Below are 24,315 nucleotides of genomic sequence, written 5' to 3'. Positions count from 1 at the left end.
AAGGCAAGGTTGGTTGCCAAAGGTTACACTCAGACATATGAGATTGATTATCAAGAGACTTCGCTCCTGTGGCCAAGATGAACACTGTTAGAGTTATACTTTCTCTTGCAGCTAATTTGGATTGGCCATTACGACAATTGGATGTGAAGAATGCTTTTTTGCATGGTAATCTGATGGAGGAGGTGTATATGGATTCTCCTCCGGGATTTACACCAAAAAGAGGTAAGGTATGCAAGCTGAAGAAGGTGCTGTATGGATTGAAGCAGTCGTCGAGGGCTTGGTTTGGCAGGTTGAGCTATTCCATGAAGGCATATGGCTTTAAGCAAGCCTTGGCAAATCACACTCTGGTTTATAAACGGGATGGTGATGATATTACTTTTCTTATTGTCTATGTCGATGACATGATTATTACTGGTAGTAATATAAGAAAAATAGAGAAGCTTCAGAGCTATTTGGCCAAGGAATTTGAAATGAAGGATTTGGGAGTTTTAAAATACTTCTTGGGCATTGAAGTGTCTCGGTCCAAGCAAGAAATTTTCCTTTCCCAACGGAAGTATATATTAGATCTTTTGGCTGAAACTGGTAACTCTACATGTGAACCTGTGGATACTCCTATCGAGGGGAACCATGGTCTGACTATCTATCCTGATCAGGTTCCAACAAATAAGGAGAGGTATCAAAGGCTAGTGGGGAAGCTGATCTATCTAGCTCATACTAGGCCTGACATATGCAGTCAGTGTGGTGAGTTAATTCATGCATAATCCGAGCAATCGACACATGGATGCAGTGAATCATATTTTAGCTTATCTGAAGTCTTCTCCAAGCAAAGGTATTATGTTCTCCAAGCATGGACACTTAGATATTGTGGGATACACTGACTCTGACTTGCTGGATCCAGATTGGATAGAAAGTCTACTTCAGGGTATGTGTCATTTGTTAGAGGCAATTTGGTGACTTGGAGGAGTAAGAAACATAATGTAGTATCTTTGTCTAGTGCGCGCAAAAGCCGAATACCGTGCTCTTCACCATGCAACTACGGAGGTTACTTGACTCAAAATTCTCTTAGGTGAACTTGGATATAGTCCTCAGAAACCAATAATGCTCTTTTGTGATAACACGACGGCTATTGAGATTGCTAATAATCCAGTACAGCACGATCGAACCAAACACGTTGAACTTAATAGGAACTACATCAAGGATAATCTAGATTCTGGTGTGATAGAGGTTCCTTATATTAGGAGTGTGGATCAGTTGGCTGATGTGATGACTCATGCTGTTACTAGTGGTTCTTTCCATACATTGCTATCCAAGTTGGGCATGTGTGATATCTATGCACCAACTTGAGGGGGAGAGTTAGTGTGTATATAGGTTTTCCTTATTTAGCTAGGAGTTAATGTCATAGCTGTATAGTTGACTTACCCTATTTGGTCTTTGTACTCTTGTATAAATATACCTTGATATATAAAATTAAATCATTCAGCCATATTCTAATTATAATGATAAATTTTGAATCATGACGAGTGGACGAAACCTAACAGCAGGTGCACATTGTCACCCTTGTGTAAGTTTGGGTGCTATTTCCGAACAATTCTTTTTCTTGGTGGTAAATTTGCATATGCCCCATAGTCTACATGGTATTAGTGCAAAAAAAGCCTATATATATGTATATTAATCTGTTTGTTAGTTGAAAATAGACTAGAAGAAGAAAAGAGGGAGTTTGGATGATATGTTGATGTCAGCCATTGTTAAAAGACGAAAGTGGCTAAGGGTTTTTTTTTTTGTTGGACGTGACTAGGCTCTTTCTTAATCTTAGTATATGTGGTTAATTGGTTGATCTAAGTTTTTATTTTTCTGAGGGAGTCCAGCCAAACTTGAAAACTTGAATAAGAATAGAGAAGTTGGTTGGGCTACTTTTTCAAATTATCAAGCTACAATGAGTCATCCCGGCCAAGATTGATGAGTTTGGATTATAAATGTTGGTCAGAGTCTGACCGAAATGTGAGATAAGAAAGAAGGTCAAATAGCATAAATGGTTTTGAGTTATTTACTTTGATTATACGTTTGCATAGCTTTGAAACCTTTTATTCTATGTTTGCCATATATTTTGAATTTATTTAATTCTTCAAGGTTGCAATGAATTATCGTAACCTTAGGGGTTCGTTTTATAAAGAAGTTTTATTTTTACTTCACATGGTTTCGCTATTTATTATTTCTGATTCAACCCACTTTGAGTATCTTAGGAGATAATTAATACTTAATTTAGTGGTATTAATTTGTTCGGGCATTCAAGGTAAGTGCCTCTGTTGCATACCTGAGGTTCGAGATATGACACATAGAATAGTTTCCTTAATGCCCAAGGCATAGTTAGAGAATAATCAAGTCAGGCCCAGAGGTGGAACCTGCTTAAAGGATCAAGTCAAAATGATATAAGATCACTTAAGATTACCCACATGTGGAAATAAGCCATGTTCTTATGATCCAAGAACGTGGGTGGTTATTCTCCATCCACTCCACTCAAGCACCACTCGCCCATGCAAAACGGGAAATTCATAGTGTGAGAGTGGAGGAGGATTCTTGGGAAGCAAGGATCGATTTATCTATAAATAGCCCGAATGAATGAACGGGAAAGGTACACAATCACTCTGAGCTTTACTTACAACTTAATTGAGCAAACACTTGGGGATTAGAGTGTCTTTTTCAGGAGGACATCCCTCGTGTTCCGGATATCAAGAACTCATCAATCACACTTATTCATCTCTAGGTCAGTTCTTCAATCAATCATTTATTGTTAGCTAATTAATTTCTTTCCAAGAATTTTAGCTCCAACACTGGCCAATAAGTTACAATAAGTACAAATCAAACCCATAAATTTCCACACTATGCAAACATAAATATGGAAACTAGCTCCGGCCATCACACTAATTTCTTCTTCCACATGGGAAGATCCATCACACTAATTTCTTCTTCCACATGGGAAGATGGAGGATGAGGATGGAGGATGAGAATGTAGCAGAGACGAGGCTAGAGAAGAGGATGGAGAAGGGGAGATGATCTTCATACTTTAAATTATTTGTCCACCTTAAATAATTTAAGGCCAAAGAATAGGACGGAGAAAGAAAAACAAAATTATTATTTTTTAACTTTTGATTTTTTTTTTTTTTTTTGCTATTTTTAAATCTGATATTCATACTTTTAAATATCAATGGTTTTTTCTAATTTTTTTTTAAATTTTGTCCACATGCACGTAGCAACCATTAATCCAAGTGGTATAATTTGGCATTCTTGTAAGGAGAGATCCTTCAATAGTGGAGGTCGTGCTAAATATATTTGATACGACCTCCAATAATATATTGACATGTATACATATTTTAAGTAAAATTTATATTTTTTTTTTAAATAAAGATATATACTACAAAAAATTCTAACAAAAAAAAAAAAGCACTATGTAAGGTTATTAGCCACCATAAGTTTTTTTTAGTGAGGTGAGATCCGCAAACGCCATATCAATAATTAATAATTGACTTGACTGTAAATTTAAGGGAGGATCAAATTGAAATAATTCTGAAACATTAGATCTTACGTCAAAATGTTTTAAAGACAAGTGCCCAAGTGCATGTAATTTTGTCTAAACCATAATAAGTCTAATTTTGTCCAAAACATAAGGTTATGCTAAGTGTACGTAATTGACTCTTTTCAATCTTGTATGGTTAATTAGTTCTTTTTTCTTGTTTCTTTGGAAAAAATTTCAAGTAAATAGAACACCATTAACAAATTTCCATAGACATCAAAAAAGAAAATTACAGATTTGGTCAACTTATTTCATACTTAGTTCAATTTTGGTCCACAATCTTTTTTAAGTTTGTTTTAGTCCACTAATTGTTCTACTTGTTCAATAAAGGTCTAGTTCGAAATTTTAGTTTTGGGGTTTATGATATTAAATCTTTTGGGTTGTGTTTTTTCAATTATAATTGAAGTATAAGTTGTATTTCATCATTTCTTAGTCATAGGAACCAATTTGGAGTATTAGAATCGAAGAGAATTGAAGTTGGGTGAGGTTTGAAAATTCTGAAAAATTTTCTGAAAAAAATTGGATGTTTCGAGTAACCTACTTTAGGGTTAATTATCTTGAGTTTTAGAACTCCGATTTGAATGATCTTTATATGGTTGTAAAGAGGAGATGCATAGCTTAAACAAGTATATGTTTGTTGAATTTGGTTAAGATTTGATAAGGTAAAAGACGGGCCAAATTTGAGAAAACAAATCTAGACCTTTATTGAACAAGTGAAATAATTAGTGGACCAAAACAGAACTTAAAAAAGATCGTAGACCAAAATTAAACTACCTATAAAATAAGTGGACTAAAGCTGTTAATTTCATCAACATCAAGATAAGCACCTAATTTTCCTATATTTTCAATGCTCAAATTTATTAGTGAGATGATAATATATAGTAATTGTTATTCATCGGATCATATTCAATTCTAATTTCTTTTTCGTAATATATTAAGAAATAAAGAATAGAGGAAATTACAGATTTAGTCCAGTTATTTTATACCTAGTTCAATTTTGGTCCACAATCTTTTTTAAGTTCTGTTTTGGTCCACTAAATGTTCCACTTGTTCAGTAAAGGTCCATATTTGTTTTCTCAAATTTGGCATGCTTTTTATCCTATCAAATCTCACTCAAATTCAGCGAACATATACTTGTTTTAAAGCTATGTATTTCTTCTTTACAACCATATAAAAATCATTCAAATTGGAGTTCTAAAACTCAAGATAATTGACCCCAAAGTAGGGTACCCGAAACTGCCAATTTTTCAAACTTCACCCAATCTCAATTCTTTTAGATTATAATACTCCAAATTTGTTTTTATGACTAAGAAATGATGAAATATAACTTATAGTTCAATTATAATTGAAGAAAACACAACCCAAAGGATTTAAAGTCACAAATCTGGACCTTTACTGAACAAATGAAACAATTAGTGGACCAAAACAGAACTTAAAAAAGATTATGGACCAAAATTGAACTAGGTATAAAATAAGTGGACCAAATCTGTAATTTCCTCTAAAGAATAATAATTTGGTTTTAATAATGCTATACTAATTAGGAGATGGCATATTTTAGATAAAATAAAGGATGCATTATGGAGACAATTCCGAAATGGAGTTGGTTTTTTTTTTTTTTATATCTTATTTCACATTGGAGTTTAATGATCTCAATTTTCTACTTTTTAAGTCTCTATTAAGGATCATTCTTGCAAAAAGTTAGTCGAATTAGATACCATTAGGACATATAATATATTGTGGTTACATAAAAAACAATATACTTTTTGTCCCACCTTACGTGGAACCAATTTTTTTGACAAGGAACTTTATCTTTTTCTTTGTTAGTTTTTATTTATTTGTAGAGTTTAATGTATAAATTCTATGTAAAAAAGTTGAGATAAATAACATCTTCCTTTTTTTTATTGAAAAATAACGTCTTCCTAACATAAATAGGCAAACACAATTTTTTTTAGTTAAATATTGAAATATTCGTGATGGTAATTACATGGTTAAATAATTTTCAGATTATTTGTTGATTATTTTAAGGATGATTCTTAAAAGAAACCCTAAAAAATAATGATTTAAATAATTGAACTACAATGTGTCCCATGTATATATATACATATATATATGATACGACATATTGACAATAAAACGATAAAAGTTTCGTTATGTTGTTTCTTGTTATCCAAAAAATAGACAATATACAACATATATGTGTATGATAAAATTCTCATCTTGATTCTCATAATGACATTTCTAAGAAGGTATTGTTAGACTGACATAATACAACAAATTATTAGGTTTGCATCGATCAACTCTATAAGCAGTCAAATTGAAGCTTGCAATCATGAAGGGGAGATTCTTATGAGGGGGAATATCAAGAAGTATACTATTATGGATATATATGCATTGTACTCTTTTTCCTTTGACTAGATTTTTGTCTCATTGTGTTTTTCTTAGTAAGGTTTTAATGAGGCAACATAAGCGGTCCAACACCATATATATCAATGATCCATAATGTTGTACTTTTTTTTTTTCCTTCACTTTGGTTTTTTCCCATTGAATTTTTTAAGCAAGGTTTTAATGAGGCAACTATCATTGTATGGTGGACATCCAAGGCAGATTTTTGTAAATATATGGATTAATGTGGATGACCACCATAATGTTACGAGGCAACATAAGCACGTCCAACACCATATCAATGATCCATAATGCTATACTATTTTTTCTTCGCTTTTTTTTTTTTTTTTCTCATTGGGTTTTCCAAACAATGTTTTAATGAAGCAACTATCATTGTATGGTAGACATCCAAGGGGGAGTGTTGTGATATATGCATTAATGTGAATGACCACCATAATGTCCATAAGTTACACATTTGGATATTATGTACGTAACCTATGCCCTAATGATCACATTTAATGATTTATAACCTACAAATCATGGGTATTAAATCATTGTTCCTATCATTGTAAGCCTGTAAATAGACATCTTTATCTAATAAGAAAATCACTCAAGTCTCTCTAGCTACTATTCTCTACTTTTCTATATTCTCCTTAGTTTATAACATATTTGAAAGTTTTTTTTTATCTAACTCCACATTGGAGTTTTTTTATCTCAACTTTTTATTTTTGAAGTCTCTATTTAAGGATCATTCTTGCAAAAAATTTGCCGAATTAGAAACCATTTAGACATATAATTGTTATTACATAAAGAAAAATGCTTGTTGTTTCAACTATTTTTCTCCACTTACGTGGCATATATCAATTTATTTGACAGAGTTTATCTTTTTCTTTCTTATTTTTTTAGTTTCTTTTTTAGAGTTCAATGTATAAATGTCATGTAAGTTGGTAGAAAAAGTTCAGGTAAATAGCATCTTCCTTAGATAAATAGGCGAACATCATCTTTACAGTAAATACTGAAATGTTAGTGATAGTAATTAAATGGTTAAATTATTTTTAAATAATTTGTTGATTTTTTTGGCATGATTATCTTAAAAGGTAACCTAAAAATTTGACTATTAAAATAATTTTACTACAATGTGTCCATTGTTTTAGCTAAAATTGTATGTATGTATATGATACGAGGTATTGACAATAAAATGATAAAAGTTTCGTTATGTTGTTTTTTGTTAGCCGATAAATCGACAATATACGACAAATATGTGTATGATAACATTCTCATCATGATTCTCATAATGGCAATTCTAAAAATGTATTGTTGGACCGACATAATACATCAAATTATTCGTTATTCTGTTTATGAGGATGACGACAAAACTTTTTTTTTTTTTAAGGATGACGACAAAACTTATGCGCTAACTTTCAAGAGTCAAAAACAAATTAAAAATGAGGACTTGGGGTAGGCCAGTTGGCCAAGCAGTTGTGCTGCCCTCCACCTCACCGGGTTTCGATCCCCCCCTCCCCCCTCTAGGCCTCTTTCCTTGGCCTCCCTTTGTAACCGAAAAAAAAAAAAACAAATTAAAAATGTATTTTCAATTAATTTTGACCTAGTACGGCAAATTACTTATTATTGTAATTAATTTGTCATTAGTTATATAATATGACATAATTATTTGAGTGCACAATTTTTGAAAGATGAAACAAAAAAATTTATAGTTGAACAGTGTGTTTCTAGTTGAACATATATGAGAATACACTTATTTTTCATTAAGATTGAAGCTTTAGAACTGCCAAAAGCGCTTTCAGATTAGTAAAAACGATTTTGTTTGCGTTTGATAGAAATGAATAAAAGTACTTATGGGTTATAAAGCGCTTTAAAGTAGTTTTTTGAGAAACAATGTCAAGTGCGTCCTCATGAAATACTTTTAAGTGCTTTTGCATGAAGCACTTGGAATTTATATAAAAATTTGTATGTATTTATGAGCATAAGCGCTTCTAGTAAAAGCTCTACTGAGAATTAATAAACGCTTTTAAAAAGTACTACCAAACGAGTCCAAAATCTTTAAAAAAAAAAACAGGACCTTGATGAATTTCTAAAAAACCAAGCCTAAATTCAAAGGAATGATCACATTTGCTGATTAAAAAATTGAAGATCTTAATGAAAGATTGAAAGTACAGATTAAAAATGATTTAATTAATTAATTAAAACGGTCCCTAATTGCCCTTTAACTGATCCACCGCTTAATTATTGCAATTCTAACTGTGCTTGAAACGCTTGTAGAGTGCAGAGTATTTCCCGCGCCAAGAAACAAAGCACCTTCATGTTTAACAGGTGAGCAATCTTGGCAGTATCGATCTCTACACCCTTTTGCTGATCTCTTTATTCAACTTCATCTCTACTTTGGATCTTCACTAATTTCTGTGTAAAGACTATTTGCACCGACAGCGGTTACATTTGGGACAAAGATCATTTGCTAAATGCATGAATGGACAATCTTGTACACTCCTATGGCTGCCACGTCCTTGCATGGGAACCTTACCTTTTTCTCTCACACCCACTATTTATAGAGGCCTTGGCCTCCCCTCCAATTCACCAGAGCCCCAATCTCTTATTCCACCACCACTTCAAAGTCAGTCTGTTCGTTCAGAAAAAAAAGAAAAAAGAGAGACCATGGAGAGACAGCAGTGCTCTTTGAAAAGTGATTGGAATATTTCTGCCCTTCCAAACGAGCCTAGAACCCTCACCAAAGAGGAATATGAAAAAGCTTGGGTACCTACCTACCTACCTCAAACCCAATATATATATATATATATATATATATATGTATGTATGTATGTATGTGAGAGAAAAGCTTCTTAAACAGGATCCGTCCAACGAGATGTCTTAAAGTATTCGAACGTTCAAGCACAAACAATACTAGAACGTTGTTACACACGCTGTTGGACGGATCTTGTTTTTGAAGTTTTTCTTAATTATATATTTGATGACTAGCTAGTTAATTTGTTTTACACTTGTGAATAATTTTTTTTGCTTTTGATCTTATGTTGGGTTTAAATACACTTGACAGACTGCAGCGATGAGGGTGAACGCATGGGGGAACACTAGGAAGCCTCCGACTGTGAGTCTATTTTCTTTACGAACTTGAGATTACTCACTGACAGTGCTCCACGTGCCTCTCATGCATGCTTAACTACCTAAAAACGAGTTAATTACACTTACACCCCTTGAGGTTTATCGTATTTTCACATACATCCCTTGGAGTTTCAAAAATTACACAAACACCCCCTGAGGTTTCAAAACTATTGCATATAACCCCCTACAAGAGAAAAAAATAAATAAACAAAAAAGAAAATATTTGTATTGAAGTTGGACCTTACAACTTGAGTAATCTTATTAGGCCATTTAACCCCTTAACATGCCATTTTGTATAATTTCTCATCATTTTTCGTCTCATTATAGGGGGTTATACGCAACAGTTTTGAAACCTCAAGGGGTGTATGTGTAATTGTTAAAACCTCAGGGGGTGTAAGTGAAAAGACGATAAACCTCAGGGGGTGTAAGTGTAATTAACTCACCTAAAAACTCCTTATTAACTCTACTAATTAGCTAATGCAGTTCCATTGAGACAATCCCAAGAAACTAATTAAAACATCACAACTGCCCTAAACAAATGTGGCCTTATATAAACGGGAATGTTATTCGCCAGTTGTCATCCTACACTCCTTTTATAAGTGTTTTAAAATAATTAATAAGTTGAATTAGGGATGTAGGATGACAAACTGAAAATGTGAATACAATTGTCTATACATAAATGACTTATCCAGTCAAAACTATCAACTTTTACTAGAAATGACATATTCTCCTCCATCCCTAAAACTTGATCTACGGATCTTTTTACTAGTTACCATTTTTTTTATATGGCTATTATGTAGTAATACTAATTAATCTCCTGTTTATGTTTATGATGTAAAATTGATATTAATAGCCTCCATCGATGAATGGATCAACAGCTCAAGGGCAGAGGAAGGATGAGTCAAGGGTTCCTCCCTTACCTTGAGGCCCAAGAGGAAGTGGAAGGAGTGGCCGGGAGCATCGTATATGGAATAGAATTAAATGAAAAAATTAATGCACCCGTTAATCACTAGCTGGCAAGTAGTAATATATGTATGTAATATGTTTGTAATAAATGGTGGTCCTAGTAGAGACCTAGCTAATTACAAAAATGTCACATATACAGGCATTATTCATATATGATGTCCTGTCTTATATATGGGACTATATATTAAATAAATGTTCTAGTATATGCAGTACTATATATGGTAGCTAGTAGCAATTTAGTATGTTGTAATGGTGGTTGTAGTAAATAGATCTTATACTATTAAGACGTGTCATTATGGGACTATACATAAATGTAAAATAAAGTTTTATAGATGTGTGTTAATTCCTAGCTATATATATATATGAGTAATACTCTTTTTTTAATGCTTTTTTTATGGGGAGCTTAACAAAATGCCACCCAGCTTTGCATAGCAAGAGATATGCATGTGATCTGTATCACTAGCTAATCCCCAACAAAAAAAAATCCCATAAGAAAATAAGAAAAAAGTAATATATAATTATAATTTGGACAATGCTAGAGTGTCTTAATCTTATGCCTTAATGACATGGAATATCATGTCAATTAAAATATGAGTGGTTGTCTAATTTTCCCACCTATATTTTAATGAAAAAATAATGACAAATTTATCTTTTTGTAAAATGACTTCTAAGAACTTGACTAAAAAAGAAAATAAAATAAATCTACTATACCCACGTACCCCTCCATATTCACTCACCTTCTTACAAAAACCTAAACTTCATAAACCCTCGAATCTTCATCTCTTCTTTTCTCATATCATTATTCTTTTGATTATACTAATTTTGGGTGATGAACAATTAAATGAACATCAGGGAGAACTCACCTAGTGAAAATGTAAGCAAAAAAATTCATTTTGTATGATGCTTTCAATTTGATTTTTTTTTTTAGGTAGGACAACACGTGATCGATGTTCCACTCTTACATGGAACCACCATGAAAGATCCCCCCTAATTTACAAGTACAATGCCTTAATTTACAAGTATAAGACTGTAAGTGATAATATTGCCCCCTTTACTTAGTACTATCTTCCTCTCAATTTTTGTCACCATTGTACTCGGGTTTGACTTACAGAACCAATTGGGGTAGCTTTGGCCAGGTTGTGATCGATTGATCATCTATACAAAGTGGAGCGTAGATGTTGTAAATATCAACGTCTCCAATCTCTAGCTTCCCCTGCTTGACTTAGATATTGATCGCAAGTGCGCGATAAATTGTTCATTTTCCTTTTCTTTTATATATATATATATATAGTGTTATAAAACTAACTGGTTAGTAAGTTGTTTACACCATAATTTGGTGTTGGGCCAAAATCATAGCCGAGCCCAAATTGACTAAAGCCCAACGACCAAGCCCAGCTCATGTCCAAATATTAGCCCAACTAGTAAGCTCAATCTTTAAGGACACCACGTGTTGCTCGAATAGAGATGCCGCGTGGAATAAGCAAACAAATTTGAACCCGGCAAACTTCTCTCACCAAAAGAGCCATACTTCAGAGATCACAAGTGTTCTTTTTTGCCGAGAATAGCTTCATCAACTTCTCGCCGAATAAAAGAACAAACAGAACAACGAAGAAGTATCTTTTTGTCAGAAGTTAGAGTAATCAACAAATGGAGTGAGAAAAGTATTGACATAGGTCCCAATAAGCAAAATGACGGTCCCAGATAGTAAGAAGTGACATTTCAAACAGGAACAAGTTTCAAAAAGAATATATGTGAGACTAACACTGTTTGAGCAAGTTTCAAAACCAGCTTCCACCGTCGAATATGCAGAGTTGATCAGGAACAAGTTCCCTTGAGAGGCGGCACAAGTGGAGCGTTCACACTTAGAAAATTCAAGTATAAAAGGAGAAAAATCCAACGGAAGAAGCATCCACAATCAACACAAAAAGACACAAGTCTTGAAATCAATATCCAACACTCTCAGCTCCTAACCTTTCTTCAAATTCTCAAGATCTTCATCTTCTCAACCTCACAACTTCCCAGCCACTCAGTCACTTACTCATAAGCTATTTGTATTTGATCATTTCAATTTCTTAAGCTTTAAGCATTTCTTGTTTGTAGCTCTGCTGAGGTTTTTCCCTTGGTATTGATTTTCTTTCAAGTTTTGATAATTAAGTTTAATGTATGAATCATGAGGTTCATTGTTAGAACTACCATTGTATCTCGTTTCCAGGAAAATCAGATTGTGCACATGTTCTTCATTAAAGTTTATTGTTACATTATGCATCCAATCACCCAGCAAAACATCAGTCTCACTTATGAATTTAAAGCCATAGTCACAGAAACTTTTGATGTCTAAAAAGTCCTTGAGGATCAAGGCAGTATAAACCTTTGGTGAGTTCATGTTCCTTGCTTACTATACAATCGTTTGATAACAGAAGAAAGACCCGAAACAAATCACACAACTCATCAAACTTACAGTTTCTGTTACGACCATCTCGGCCAAGAACAGTGGCACGCCCTCGCATCAACTAGGACTACAGTGCTATCAACCAGGATTTCTAGCGAAATCTCGTTGCGAGTTTTGGGGGTAACACAAGTTAATACAAAGCTAACCACGCTTTTGGGCCCACCACATGAGTAATTTCAGATTCCGAACCATCCTTTTTTAGGCCACACTTCAAAAATTATCATTACAAAAAATCAACTAAATCAGAAATCATTTGGTCATCTAACTGTGATCAAATAAATATATGAATACTATGTTTCGATAAAAGCAAATAAATGATTGTTATGATAATCAAATGACTAAAAGATTTCTGATTTTGGAGATTTTTTACAAAGGTAAATTTTGAAATGGGGCCTAAAAATAAACGGTTCAGATTATAAGATTATATTATGTAGTGGGCAAAAAAAGATGGTTAGCTTCATATTAACTTACTAACCAATTAGATTTAGAGCATTTATATATATATATAGACAATAACAATCAAACAATCAAATTTAGTACATATACTAATGCCTACCGAGCCCAAAATCAAATTTACTACTCATGCCTACATGGATGGAAAACAATCAAATTTAGTACATATACTAATGTCCTTTTTTTTTTTTTTTTTTTTTTTTTTTGCAAAGTCATATATTAATGTCTTTGAGTACTTTGTTTTTTTTTTTTTTTTTTTGAGAAGATAATGTCTTTGAGTACTTAATAATAATTGCTTTCCTTTTGACATTTGGTGTAACGACCCGACTCAAATTTTCACTAGAAATTTAAATTTTTATTTAATTATGTTTTTTTTTAAGAGATTTTTTTTAAGGTGTGGAATTGCATTTTAAAGATTTTGAGATTTATTGGAAAATAAAAAGGGGTTTGATTTAAATTTTTATTTTTGTTTTAATTTGGGGTTTGACCCAAAGTTGACTTTTAAAATAAATGAGATTTCGATTTTGACTTCGGATCCGTTGGATAGGTTTCAAACTCACGATTTCATAGACACCCGGCACGCGTCAATCCGAGTTACAGTTTGAAAGATATGGGCGTTTGAAGCGAGGGGTAATTTCGTAAAATGGACAAATTGGGTTTTAAAAAAAATCAGATTTTTTTAAAACTTTCTCTCTCTCTAGAACTTTCTCTCTCCCTTTTTATTTCTCTCTCTCTCTCCCGCACTCCCTCACTTCTCCCTCTCTCTCCCCGAGCTCACTCACCTCCCCACCTCTTCTCTCACCGGCGCGGCCAGCTCCGGCCTACTCCCCGGCGACCAGAGGCCGGCGACGAGTCCCTCTCGTCGTCACCGACCCCACAGACACCCCCCCCAGTTTTCTCCCTCTCCGTGACTCCCTCTTCTTCCTCCCCCACTGCGCGCGATCAGCTCAGCCCAGCCCGGCCAATTCCAGCCATTTCCCGACCAGCCCAGGCCACCGGCAAGCCTTCCCGACGCCGACCACCTCTCCCGGCCATTCCTCCAGCCAGCCCAGCTCCCACACGCGCGAAATCAGGGCCAGAGGAAGCCCAACCCGCCGCCTCTCCCTCGCCGGATTCCGGCCACCTCTGGCCACCGTTCGAATTGAAATTAGACGAGACGACCACGGCTCGAAATGATTCGGCGGAGGATCGGAGCTAGGATTCTCACTGTGAGTGGACTTGGTTTCTTGAACGTTTTTATAAATTCATGGATTTGTTCATGTTTAATATCTTGAGTAATTGATTTCTGAGTAGTGAGTTGGATTTTGTTTTCCTTAAAAATGATTTTCAGGAACTTCAAGATTTAAGTCATGATTTTTATAATGATTTTATCCAAATATGATGACTTGTGAATTTGACCTTGATTTTAATTGAATTATGGGTTTTAAATGATTTATTCGCCCATTTAATTATTGGAAAACCAAACATGAGATTTTATCTTGTTTGAAAATTTGTAAATGAGATTTCCATGTTGAGTATTGACTTTGTTAATTTGGGAATTTTCGTTGTGGAGGATAACTTATTTTGAATTTGGAATTTATGCAATAAGTTCATGGATTTAAAGTTTCTTGGAAAAGTACACTTATTCTATTCTTGGTGGAAAAATGATTTATTTGGATTATGGAGAAATGGTTTTCAAACCACCTTTGCAGTACCCTCCAGTTTATCAGATTTAATAGGTCTTTGGGACCCATCACGGCACACATATAAGCTTTGGGCCGTGTGTCGGGATGCTTCGCCCTTTGGGGGCTGCTCTGCGTGCACGTACAATCAGGATTGCCTGCATGTGCTGATTTTATTCACACGTGTGTATGGCCAGGATATTGCCTGCACGTGTTGGATTCATTCCACGCGTGTGTATGGCCAGGATATTGCCTGCCTGTGCGATGCAGAAATTCCACACAGTTATATAGCTAGGTTATTCAGGGTATATAGCATGGTGGAAAATGAATATTTTATCTTCAGAGTTTAAGTATGGATTTTAAGTGAGAAATATCTTTCGAGTTTTATAATGATTTCAATTTTATTATTATTTTTATGACTTTGTTAATTTAGATGGCTGGTTATTGAGAAATGTGTTTTGAGTTATCCTTTCCTTGAGTTTCATGAGTTTTATAACATTCTTAAGACTTGTGAAATTGTTTTAAAACTGGGGGATTTCAAAGAGTAACGTGAGGTTTTAGAGTTAAACGTGGTTTTTTTGAAGGATTTTCTGAAACAGAAATTTTACTTATGTTTTTCGTTTTTATTAAACTGTCCACTCACTGAGTTATCTCACAGTTTATCTTGTTTTGTTTTAAATTGTCCCCCCAGGTAGTAGCTTTGGTGGAGGTCGAGCCAATCACGTCGAGGCGGTTACATCCCTATTCCTTCTCGGACCAGTAGGCGTCATTTTATTTTTCGGTGTAAAAATTCCTTATAATAGAATAGCAGCTCTGATAACCACTCTACAAATTTTAAGTTGGATTTCTGTGAAATTGTTGGGTCTGAGACCCTATTTGGTTGTGGTAGAGGTGGTTGCTGTATAGAAGTGCTTTTTAACAGGTTTGAAATTTCTGGGTTAGTCCATTTTCAGGGGAGGTTCTGCCGAATTTTCGGTAGGATTTTCCTTGATTTTGGATTCCCGCAGGACCTCTCCGGGTTTCAGGATGGAATCTGGAGACGGTCCTGTCATTTGGGTTTTGTAGTTTTGGTCCAAATGGTTTCAGTAGTGTTTTGAACTTTTTTCTTTGTACACATGTTCTATCTTGTTCAATTCCAAGGCCCAACAGATCCATTAAAAATAATGTAGAGCCAAGGAATAAAATTTCGGGTTTCGAAGAAATTTCGATGGCAATTTCGACGGAAATTTCGAAGATTTTAAAATTTCGACAGAAATTAAACGGAAACGATGGAAATTACTATCAAAATACGGAAATTTTGAATGAAACTTTACTATATATTTATTTGACATATTATCTACTATATTGATAAAAAAAATTGAAGAAACCAAATTATATAGTAAGTTTCATGTGATATAAGATGAATATAATGCGCGCTGAAGGTAAATACTATGAAATAAAATTAGTATAATGAATAAATAAAATTAATATATTATTTATACTCTATAATATATACACTAAATTCTATATACTTTATAATCTATACTCTATATTATTTAAGATATCGTATAGAATATTAGGGTTTAGGTCCTTTAGGATATTTTTAATTATTTTTTATATAAAAAGGTATTAGAGTTTATTGGTTTAGGGTTTAAAAATAATTAAACGAAACTCCAACACGGCCAAACGAAATCTCAAATCATTTTTTTTTTCAATTGCCCAAAAACCTCAAACTAGGATATGGTATATGATATTAGGGTTTAGGCTCTTTAGAGTATTTTAAATTATTTTTTATATTGAAATATATTAGAGTTTACAAATTTAGGGTTTAAAAACAACTAAATGAAACTCCAAAAAAGCCAAATAAAAACCCAAACTATTTTATTTTCTTTACAATTGTCCAAAGGCCCCAAACTCCAATCTACTCTAAACCTTTTAATTTTTTTTCTCTTTTTTTCTTTTTTTCTTTTCTTTTTCTTTTTTTCTTTTTTTTTTCTTTTCTTTTTTTCTTTTTTTCCTTTCTTTTTTTTTTTCTCCCTTTTCTTTCCTTCCTTCCCTTTTCTTTCTTTCCCCCCCGAGTCTCCAACAAAACCTTTCCACTCTCTCTCTTCTCTCTCTCTCTCTCTCTCTCTCTCTCTCTCTCTCTCTCTCTCTCTCTCTCTCTCTCTCTCTCCCCTGCTGCGCCGCCTGCCTCGCCCCCTGCCGCGCCGCTACCGCGTCCCCCCTGTCGGGTCCACGAAAGACGAGCATTTCCGAGTGGTGAAGCTGAACAAAGGCGACGGCGGCTCGCTTTCTGGGTAAGTGACTGCGTGAGGCGGCTGGGTTTCTGGGTTGTGAGTGAAATTTCGTCGAAATTTCTCTAAAATTAAAAAAATTTGGCTGTTGGGGCATTCGAAATTTCGAATATTTCGCCGAAATTTTCCGAAATTTAGTCGAATCCGTATTAAAATTTCAGAACCCCTAAAAAACGAAATTTTCGGCGAAATTTCGTCGAAAACTTCGAAATTTAAACCCTTGTGTAGAGCTCAATATTGATGTTACTTGAAAGGGTCTTAAATGGGACAGTTATACCATGTGTCTGGTACAATGAATTAGTGTTATAACACTACGTATATGGTACACATATCAGTATATTAATGAAGGTCGTATTACACACGTGATGCGACTACCCCATTGAAGAATCTCTTATGTTCCTGGCTTGAGTGAAAGTTTTTTAAGCTTCATTTGCTTTCTGTTGTTTGATTGGGTAGAAAATAATGAAATCATTTATATGTTTTGACCATTTTAATGTTTTAGTAGTACCGTGAAACTATACACAAGATTGAATGAGCTACAGCCCAATTCATACATTTCTTTTTCCCTAAGCATATTTGTAAGGTCATAACCCATTGACCGAAACCAAAAGTCCCCACAGCCACTTAATTACCAAAAGATTGAATGAGCTATAGCCCAATTCATACATTTCTTTTTCCCTAAGCATATTTGTAAGGTCATAACCCATAGTCTTTAACCATCCCTTTCACAGTCACGTACACTTAAGAATGGGAATGAACCATTCTCATTCTCCCAAAGCAATGAAATTGGCATTTGGAGAATGTATGTAAGTATGTTCCATGACTACAATCTACTTCTCTTAGTTTCTTTTCAAAAATAATAATTCTTACAATCCACGAATTTAGAAAATTATTTGTTGCTTAAGTTTTATTAAAAAAACTCTAGAATCACAGTAAAATATACAGTTCAATTCAAAGTAATTTAATACAATTTAACATATTTTAGTTTAGTCAGTCCAATCCAATCCGATCTGGCGTAACAACCTTTTCTGTTCGTGAGGATAAGAGCGCCTTCTATGTTTAATGGGCCATGAATGAAAAAGGAGAAATTTTTTCAAAAAAGACTTGAACTTTGCCCATGTGTCAATTTAGGATATGAATTATGCGTTGTACCAATTTGCCACCTCAACTTTACTTTGCAGGTCAATATGTTACTTCCGTCAACTCGGTTTCAAATTTAATCCAAAAATTATCATGTGTCATGCACATGATCACTTTTTAGAGGTAAATTTGTCATTTCACTTGTAATACAAGTCTATATAAGTCAAATCACTTCACGCAGATGACCCTTTTTTGGACAGAAAAGGAAAATTGGCTTTAAAATTAAAGTTAAAAAGACACATTAATACAACATATAATACGCATCATCTTTTGACACAGAGGTCAAATTTTAAAATTTTTTTGAAACATTTTCCCAAAATAAAACAAGCTTTTTGAGAACAAATTATCAATGGGTCATTTTTACTTATGTACCCCCCTAAATTAAATTGACCCTACGTACCTTCCATCTCAACACTCAATTTGCAATTGCAAGTACGTACAAGATGTTCAAAGCTGATAGAACTTGATTAAACAGGTTGTTCCATATATATTGTGCTGATCATCACACTGTCCACATGCACTCCTGTGTTTGGACCATGACACAAGTCATACAACTACATGCCAAATTGTCATAATCCACCGTCCACATAACATGGACTCAATCAGGTCCTTGTCTAGGTTACTACGTATTTCAAATGGAAATGACAAGTTTCTAATTCTCTACCATCTAATACACACAAACACACACAAATACTTCACACAAACACACACAAAATGCTTTTTATAAGAGCATATTCTGGATTTTGACATCCACGTACGAGAGAACAAAGCCAGCAAAGTGATGATCATATAGAAATCAAACAAAAATCAGACCCCAAAAAAATAAATTGATTTTATTAATTCCCTCCAATTCCATCATTATCTGATTTGGCTTTGTCATTAATAGGAAGCAAACTTGTACAACAACTTCTACAACAGCAGCAACAACGTATAGGTAAAGGACTAGTGTCTTTGGACCATGACACAACTGCACGACAATCCCACCGTTCACAATTACTGTTCACAAAGGCCCTCCAAATATGTGACATATATATGGCACATATTAATTAAACAAAATTTCCCTTGATTCATGATTTAAATTGGCCCTCTAAATCACACTGTTATATTGCAATGTTATGTTGTCATATATTTGTATAGCACATACAAAACAAAATTTCACTTGATTAATAGTTTAAATTGATTATTTGACAACATAGCATTCAAATTAAATTTCACTTGATTAATAGTTTAAATTGATTATTTGGACAACATAGCATTCAAATTAAATTTCACTTGAACATGTTAAGTTATTGGAGTGAAAATCTGAACTCTACATCCAAACTGGAGTGTAATGGTCTAGATTGGTTATATGTTGCATATAACAAGATAAATATTGACTAATGGTCTAGAATACTGACTATATATTGAATATAACATGATTTGGAATCTCTTGATTAATGGTCTAGATTGATAGTTTGAACAACATAACATCCATGTTGAAATTAATCTCCTAATTATGGTCTAAATTGAAAGTTTGAGCAATATAACATGACAACAATTGGTGTACAAGCCTAGCTTGGCAGCAACAACAGCACATGGAGAAATGCAGTCTGCAAACAAATCAAAAGGTTGTTCACTACTAGACAAAACCAGGAGGTTGTGATGATCAAGAGGAGGAATTAATGTTGTGTGGGTCAGGCTAGAGGTGCCCATGGTCTTAGGCAGTTCCATTGCCATTTGATTGCTGCTTTGATTGGTGAGGCTTTGCAAGTCCCATCTCTGCAGACTCCTCATCACCAGCAGCAGTATTGGGCTTCTTGGTAAGGCTGCCACTGCCCTTGTTGCCACGGTAGATGAAGTACAAGATCAGCTGAAGTGCCCCAAGTCCAGAACCTACCCCATTTGGCACCTGCACACACCATAGCATTTCTCTTATATACAACAAATGGTTTTTTTTTTTCTAATAAATGGGTTTTCAACAAATGGATATGGGTCAGTGAAAAATCCGTGATTTTTGCTTTTTGACCCCAAACTATATCAAAGTATAATGAAAAAGTCTACCATATGCTAAAGAAACAGATTGAAAACTTGTATATATAGCAGCAGTACCTATTCCCATGACATCTCAGCAATATGTAGAGGCATTAATTAATCAGAAATTCAGAGGGGTAATAAGAAAGGAGGGTCATAATTAGGTACTTACAGCAACAAATGGGTCATGGCCAAGTAGGCCATAGATGAACCAGGAAGTACCACACAAGAACACAAACAGTGACAAGAAGAATGGCATGAATTCCACACTCTTAGTTTTGACCACTGTCCTCTGCATCCACACACACAGTTTAAACACAAATTAATACATACTTAATCTCAATTAATTAACACATGGATATTGAATAATCAGGATAGAATTAATTAGATAACTTACCATAATTGAGAGAGGTGAGCCATACATGATGATGGAGAATATGGCGGCTGCAAAGCCACAGAAGACTTTTCTGGTGTTGTGGTGCAGAGCAAAGACTGAGACCAAGGCCACGACAGAGAACACAGCAAGCACAAATGTGAAGAGGCTAAGAATTTTGGCCTTTTCTTTCTTGGGGGCATATAGGATGAAAATCAGCACATATATGACTTCAATTGCTGCACCAGTACCATTGATTGTTGACACCAAAATGTTGTTTGGGGAAATAAAAGGTAGTCCATACCTGTTTGATCATTTTTTTGCAAATTATGCAAACCCAGTTAATTATTATTGCACAAAACTATGTGGGCAAACATTTAATTGTACAAAACTAATATGTGACACAGAAAACATCAAGAGTGTAAACGAGTCTTTGACCCTCAGGAACCCATTTAAAAAATTAGAGGAAACCCAAAGAAAACCAAGGCAGACATAGGGGTAAAAATGGCATCAAAAACTGTGGGAAAAAATTGAATTGCACAAAACTAAATATGTAGCACAAAAAAACATCAAGATTATATAAACAAGTCTTTGATCCTCAGAAACTACAGACTGACTGCTAATGACAGAGAAAGATCGAATCAAAGAATTAGAGGAAAACCCAATGAAACCAAGGCGTCTATAGGGGTAAAAATGGGATTTACTCTGGTTTGAGTGAGAAGAAGACAAATTGATGTGTGAATTAAGCACCAAAGTAGGGAGGCTAAAATGGTAAAGAAGGAAATTGAATTAAAAAAGGGAAAATAATGAAGCCGTTGAAGGAACGAGAAGCATACTTACCAAGCGGAAAGCAGGCAGTTGAGCAAAGTCATCACGTACGGAATGCCTGAGAACTCCTCTGTGTGCTTGTTCTTTATGATCCTCTTAAACGTAATCCTATGAATTAAAGCCAAATCAATCCAAAAAATTTCAAACAAAACTTAACAAACACCATCAAAAATCTAAAAGTTCTGAACTTTTCTTTGGAATTCTGCAGATTATGCAGATAATCAAAGATACCCATTTCAAGAAATGGTTATAGAGTATGAAATTTGACACAAAAGAATTCAAGAAACAGAGAGAGATAGAGACAGAGACAGAGACAGAGAGAGAGAGAGAGAGAGAGAGAGAGAGAAGAGCATACGTTGGAGCCAAGAAGAGGAACAGAGCAGTGGCATTTCCTGCGTAAAAGATACAGAGGAAGCCATGAAATCAGAGAGCCAAGAAACAGAGCCAAACACACACAACCCAAAAACGAGTGCAATGAAAGAAATCCAAGTGAGAAAAACAAAATCGAAATGGGAAATCGAAGAGACAACAAACCCACCAAAGATACCGAACAAGAACTTGGGGATATTCATTGTTGTTGTTGATCGATGATGATGATGATCTCTTGCACTTCACACGCCAAATCTAGGAAGCAAGAACGGGAAATAAGAGAGACCCAGATGAGGAAATTCTCTTGGAGAACCAAACACTACCCAGAAAAGGAAAACGGAGAGAAAATTATCGGTGAAAGGCGCAAGCGTTGATTTTTTTGGGTTCAGAAAATGGCAATGGGAGGATTTGAGAGGAGCAAGAAGCGAATGGGGTTTATATAGGAAAAAAAAAAATGAAACAGAATATGAGAGTAACTGCGTGAGTGGTATTTTGTTGCGGTAAAAATTGAAATTTTGTCAGAAAATCTGCGTACTTGAAATCAATGCAGACGATACGTAGTTACGTACTAAGGTACTAGGAGTGTAACTATAGGTGGGGTAAAACAATGGAATATTGTGGATGGACCTGAAAAAAAAAATTAAAAAAGAAAAAGGGCACTCACTTTGTCACTTTTGTTATTTTTTATATTAAATTGGTTTTAAATGTTGGCGGTAAACAGTAAAATAACTGTGGGAGTTTGTTTGTTTTTTTTTTTTTTTTTTTTGCGCTTAGAAGTAAGAACTGTAAGAGGTTGGTTATTTGTGTAACTTGTGAAAACTGTCTTTCGCATTTGAAAGAAGGTGCAGGACAAAATGAAAAAAAAAAAAAACAACAACATTTTTTTGATAGGGAAAAAGAACATTTGAGAAAAGGTGTGTTGCTTGCTAAATGCATGGGGGAGCCATAAATTTGGATGTCATTGTTCAAAAATATTGATATAACTTTTTCATAATAGACATTGGGAACTTCATTAAATGACTATTTTTAATGAAGATTAATTTTTTTAATTCCAAAACATATATCATTAAAATGTGGTTATAAAAAAAATCATTAAAATGTGAAATGACCAAAATACTACACTTAAAGTCTTAAATTAAGACCAAGTCTTGCCTGCATGACCGATAGTACCCTAAACCCAAAACATATATCATTAAAATGTGGTTATAAAAAAAATCATTAAAATGTGAAATGACCAAAATACTACACTTAAAGTCTTAAATTAAGGCCAAGTCTTGCCTGCATGACCGATAGTTTTTTTTTTTTTTATCTCTTAAGTAGGTACTTCAACTACCTACTTAAGAGATAAACTCAAGATTTCCTCTAGTGTACTTGTCTTTATTATTTGTGGTAGAGTTGTTGGTCATTCTTGGTATAAATATCACAATATGATATTTTTGGACTGAATCCACAAATAAATCAGTGTCTAGTAAACATTATGGTTACCTTATATTAATTAATTTTTTAAGCTATTTCTGGCTCAAATGATCCACTGTCCAATTCCTATACTTGGGAATAAATCTTGCTAATTCATCAACTTTGCACATTCCTATACTTGAAATAAATGGCAATATATATATATATATATATATCTATCTTGCTAACTCATCACTTTCCCTTTCCTTTATTGGGAATAAATGGGAATATATCTTTATTTAGTAGTTAAGAATTAAGATACTGATTCTGCAGATTTACTTAAGTGAAATAACTCACCAAGTTCTTCATTTATAACCGCAGACAAAACAGTTTTTTGGCCACTCATGATTTTCTAAGAAAATTTCGCCGACTCACCAGTTGGCCACTTCCAATTAATACTTCGTAATAAATAACAATATAAAAAAGGATTATTTACAAAAAAAGTCAATAAAATATTTCAAAATTATAAATAGGTCAATGAATATTTTCTAAATTTCAAAATAATCACTATTGACTAAAATGAAATTATGCATTATACAAAAAAAGACATAACAAATACTAAGAATTACAACCACTGTCATTAAAATAAAACCCATGGACTGGAGCAAAAGGGTAAAACGAACTAAAAAAAAAAAAACCAGTAATGGGTTAGGGCCTGCAGGGTTATTAATCAAAACGAAATTTATAAAATTATATGATTGATTAAAATGGAATAAAAAATTTAGTATTGACCTTTTTATAATTTTGAAATATTTTATTGACTTATTTGTAATTATTTTTCTATATATAAAAATGGTAAGATCAACTTCCTGTTCTTATTAATATAAGCCAAAATTACACGAAAACCCTATTTTCAACTTGCTGTCCTTATTAATAAGCTAACTTCTTGGTCTTATTTATAACCACATCTTATACTTATTTCTGCTCAATTTGGGCACAATTATACATGAAAACAAATAGTTGTACTCATGACTTGGTGACTTTATTGGAGAAGTAAGGAAGGGGCAATATCTTCATGGGTGAATTCATTCAATGAACTATTGATTTCAATATATAGTTGTGTCAAATCCAATCCCAGAATGTCTTAAATGAGTACTAATTCTATGAAAACAACTTTTGCTCTAGAGATAATATCTACACCAAAAAAAAAAAAAAATTGATAGTACGCAGGGAATGGAACTAGCTAGTTGTACTCATGACTTAGTGACTTTATTGGAAAAATAAGTAAGGGGCAATCTCTTCATGGGTGAATTCAT

General features: G+C 33.9%; 1 protein-coding gene across 1 annotated transcript; it reads right to left on the bottom strand.

Moving 5' to 3' along the window:
• Nucleotides 1-19,404: 19,404 nt before the first annotated feature.
• Nucleotides 19,405-22,004, bottom strand: LOC147277876 (bidirectional sugar transporter SWEET1-like). Its single transcript, XM_086253531.1, has 6 exons — nucleotides 21,774-22,004; nucleotides 21,591-21,627; nucleotides 21,248-21,343; nucleotides 20,432-20,711; nucleotides 20,207-20,326; nucleotides 19,405-19,912 (listed from the first exon to the last, which is right to left on the bottom strand). The coding sequence occupies exons 1-6, from the start codon at nucleotides 21,805-21,807 to the stop codon at nucleotides 19,721-19,723; spliced, it is 759 nt and encodes a 252-aa protein (XP_086109657.1). The 5' UTR covers nucleotides 21,808-22,004; the 3' UTR covers nucleotides 19,405-19,720.
• Nucleotides 22,005-24,315: the final 2,311 nt, after the last annotated feature.

This window comes from Dryas octopetala, chromosome 8 (genome assembly GCF_963921425.1).
Source record: "Dryas octopetala chromosome 8, drDryOcto1.1, whole genome shotgun sequence".
Classification (NCBI taxonomy): Eukaryota; Viridiplantae; Streptophyta; class Magnoliopsida; order Rosales; family Rosaceae; genus Dryas; species Dryas octopetala.
Note: the sequence above shows the minus strand (reverse complement) of the source record. Positions and strands in the feature narration are given on the sequence as shown.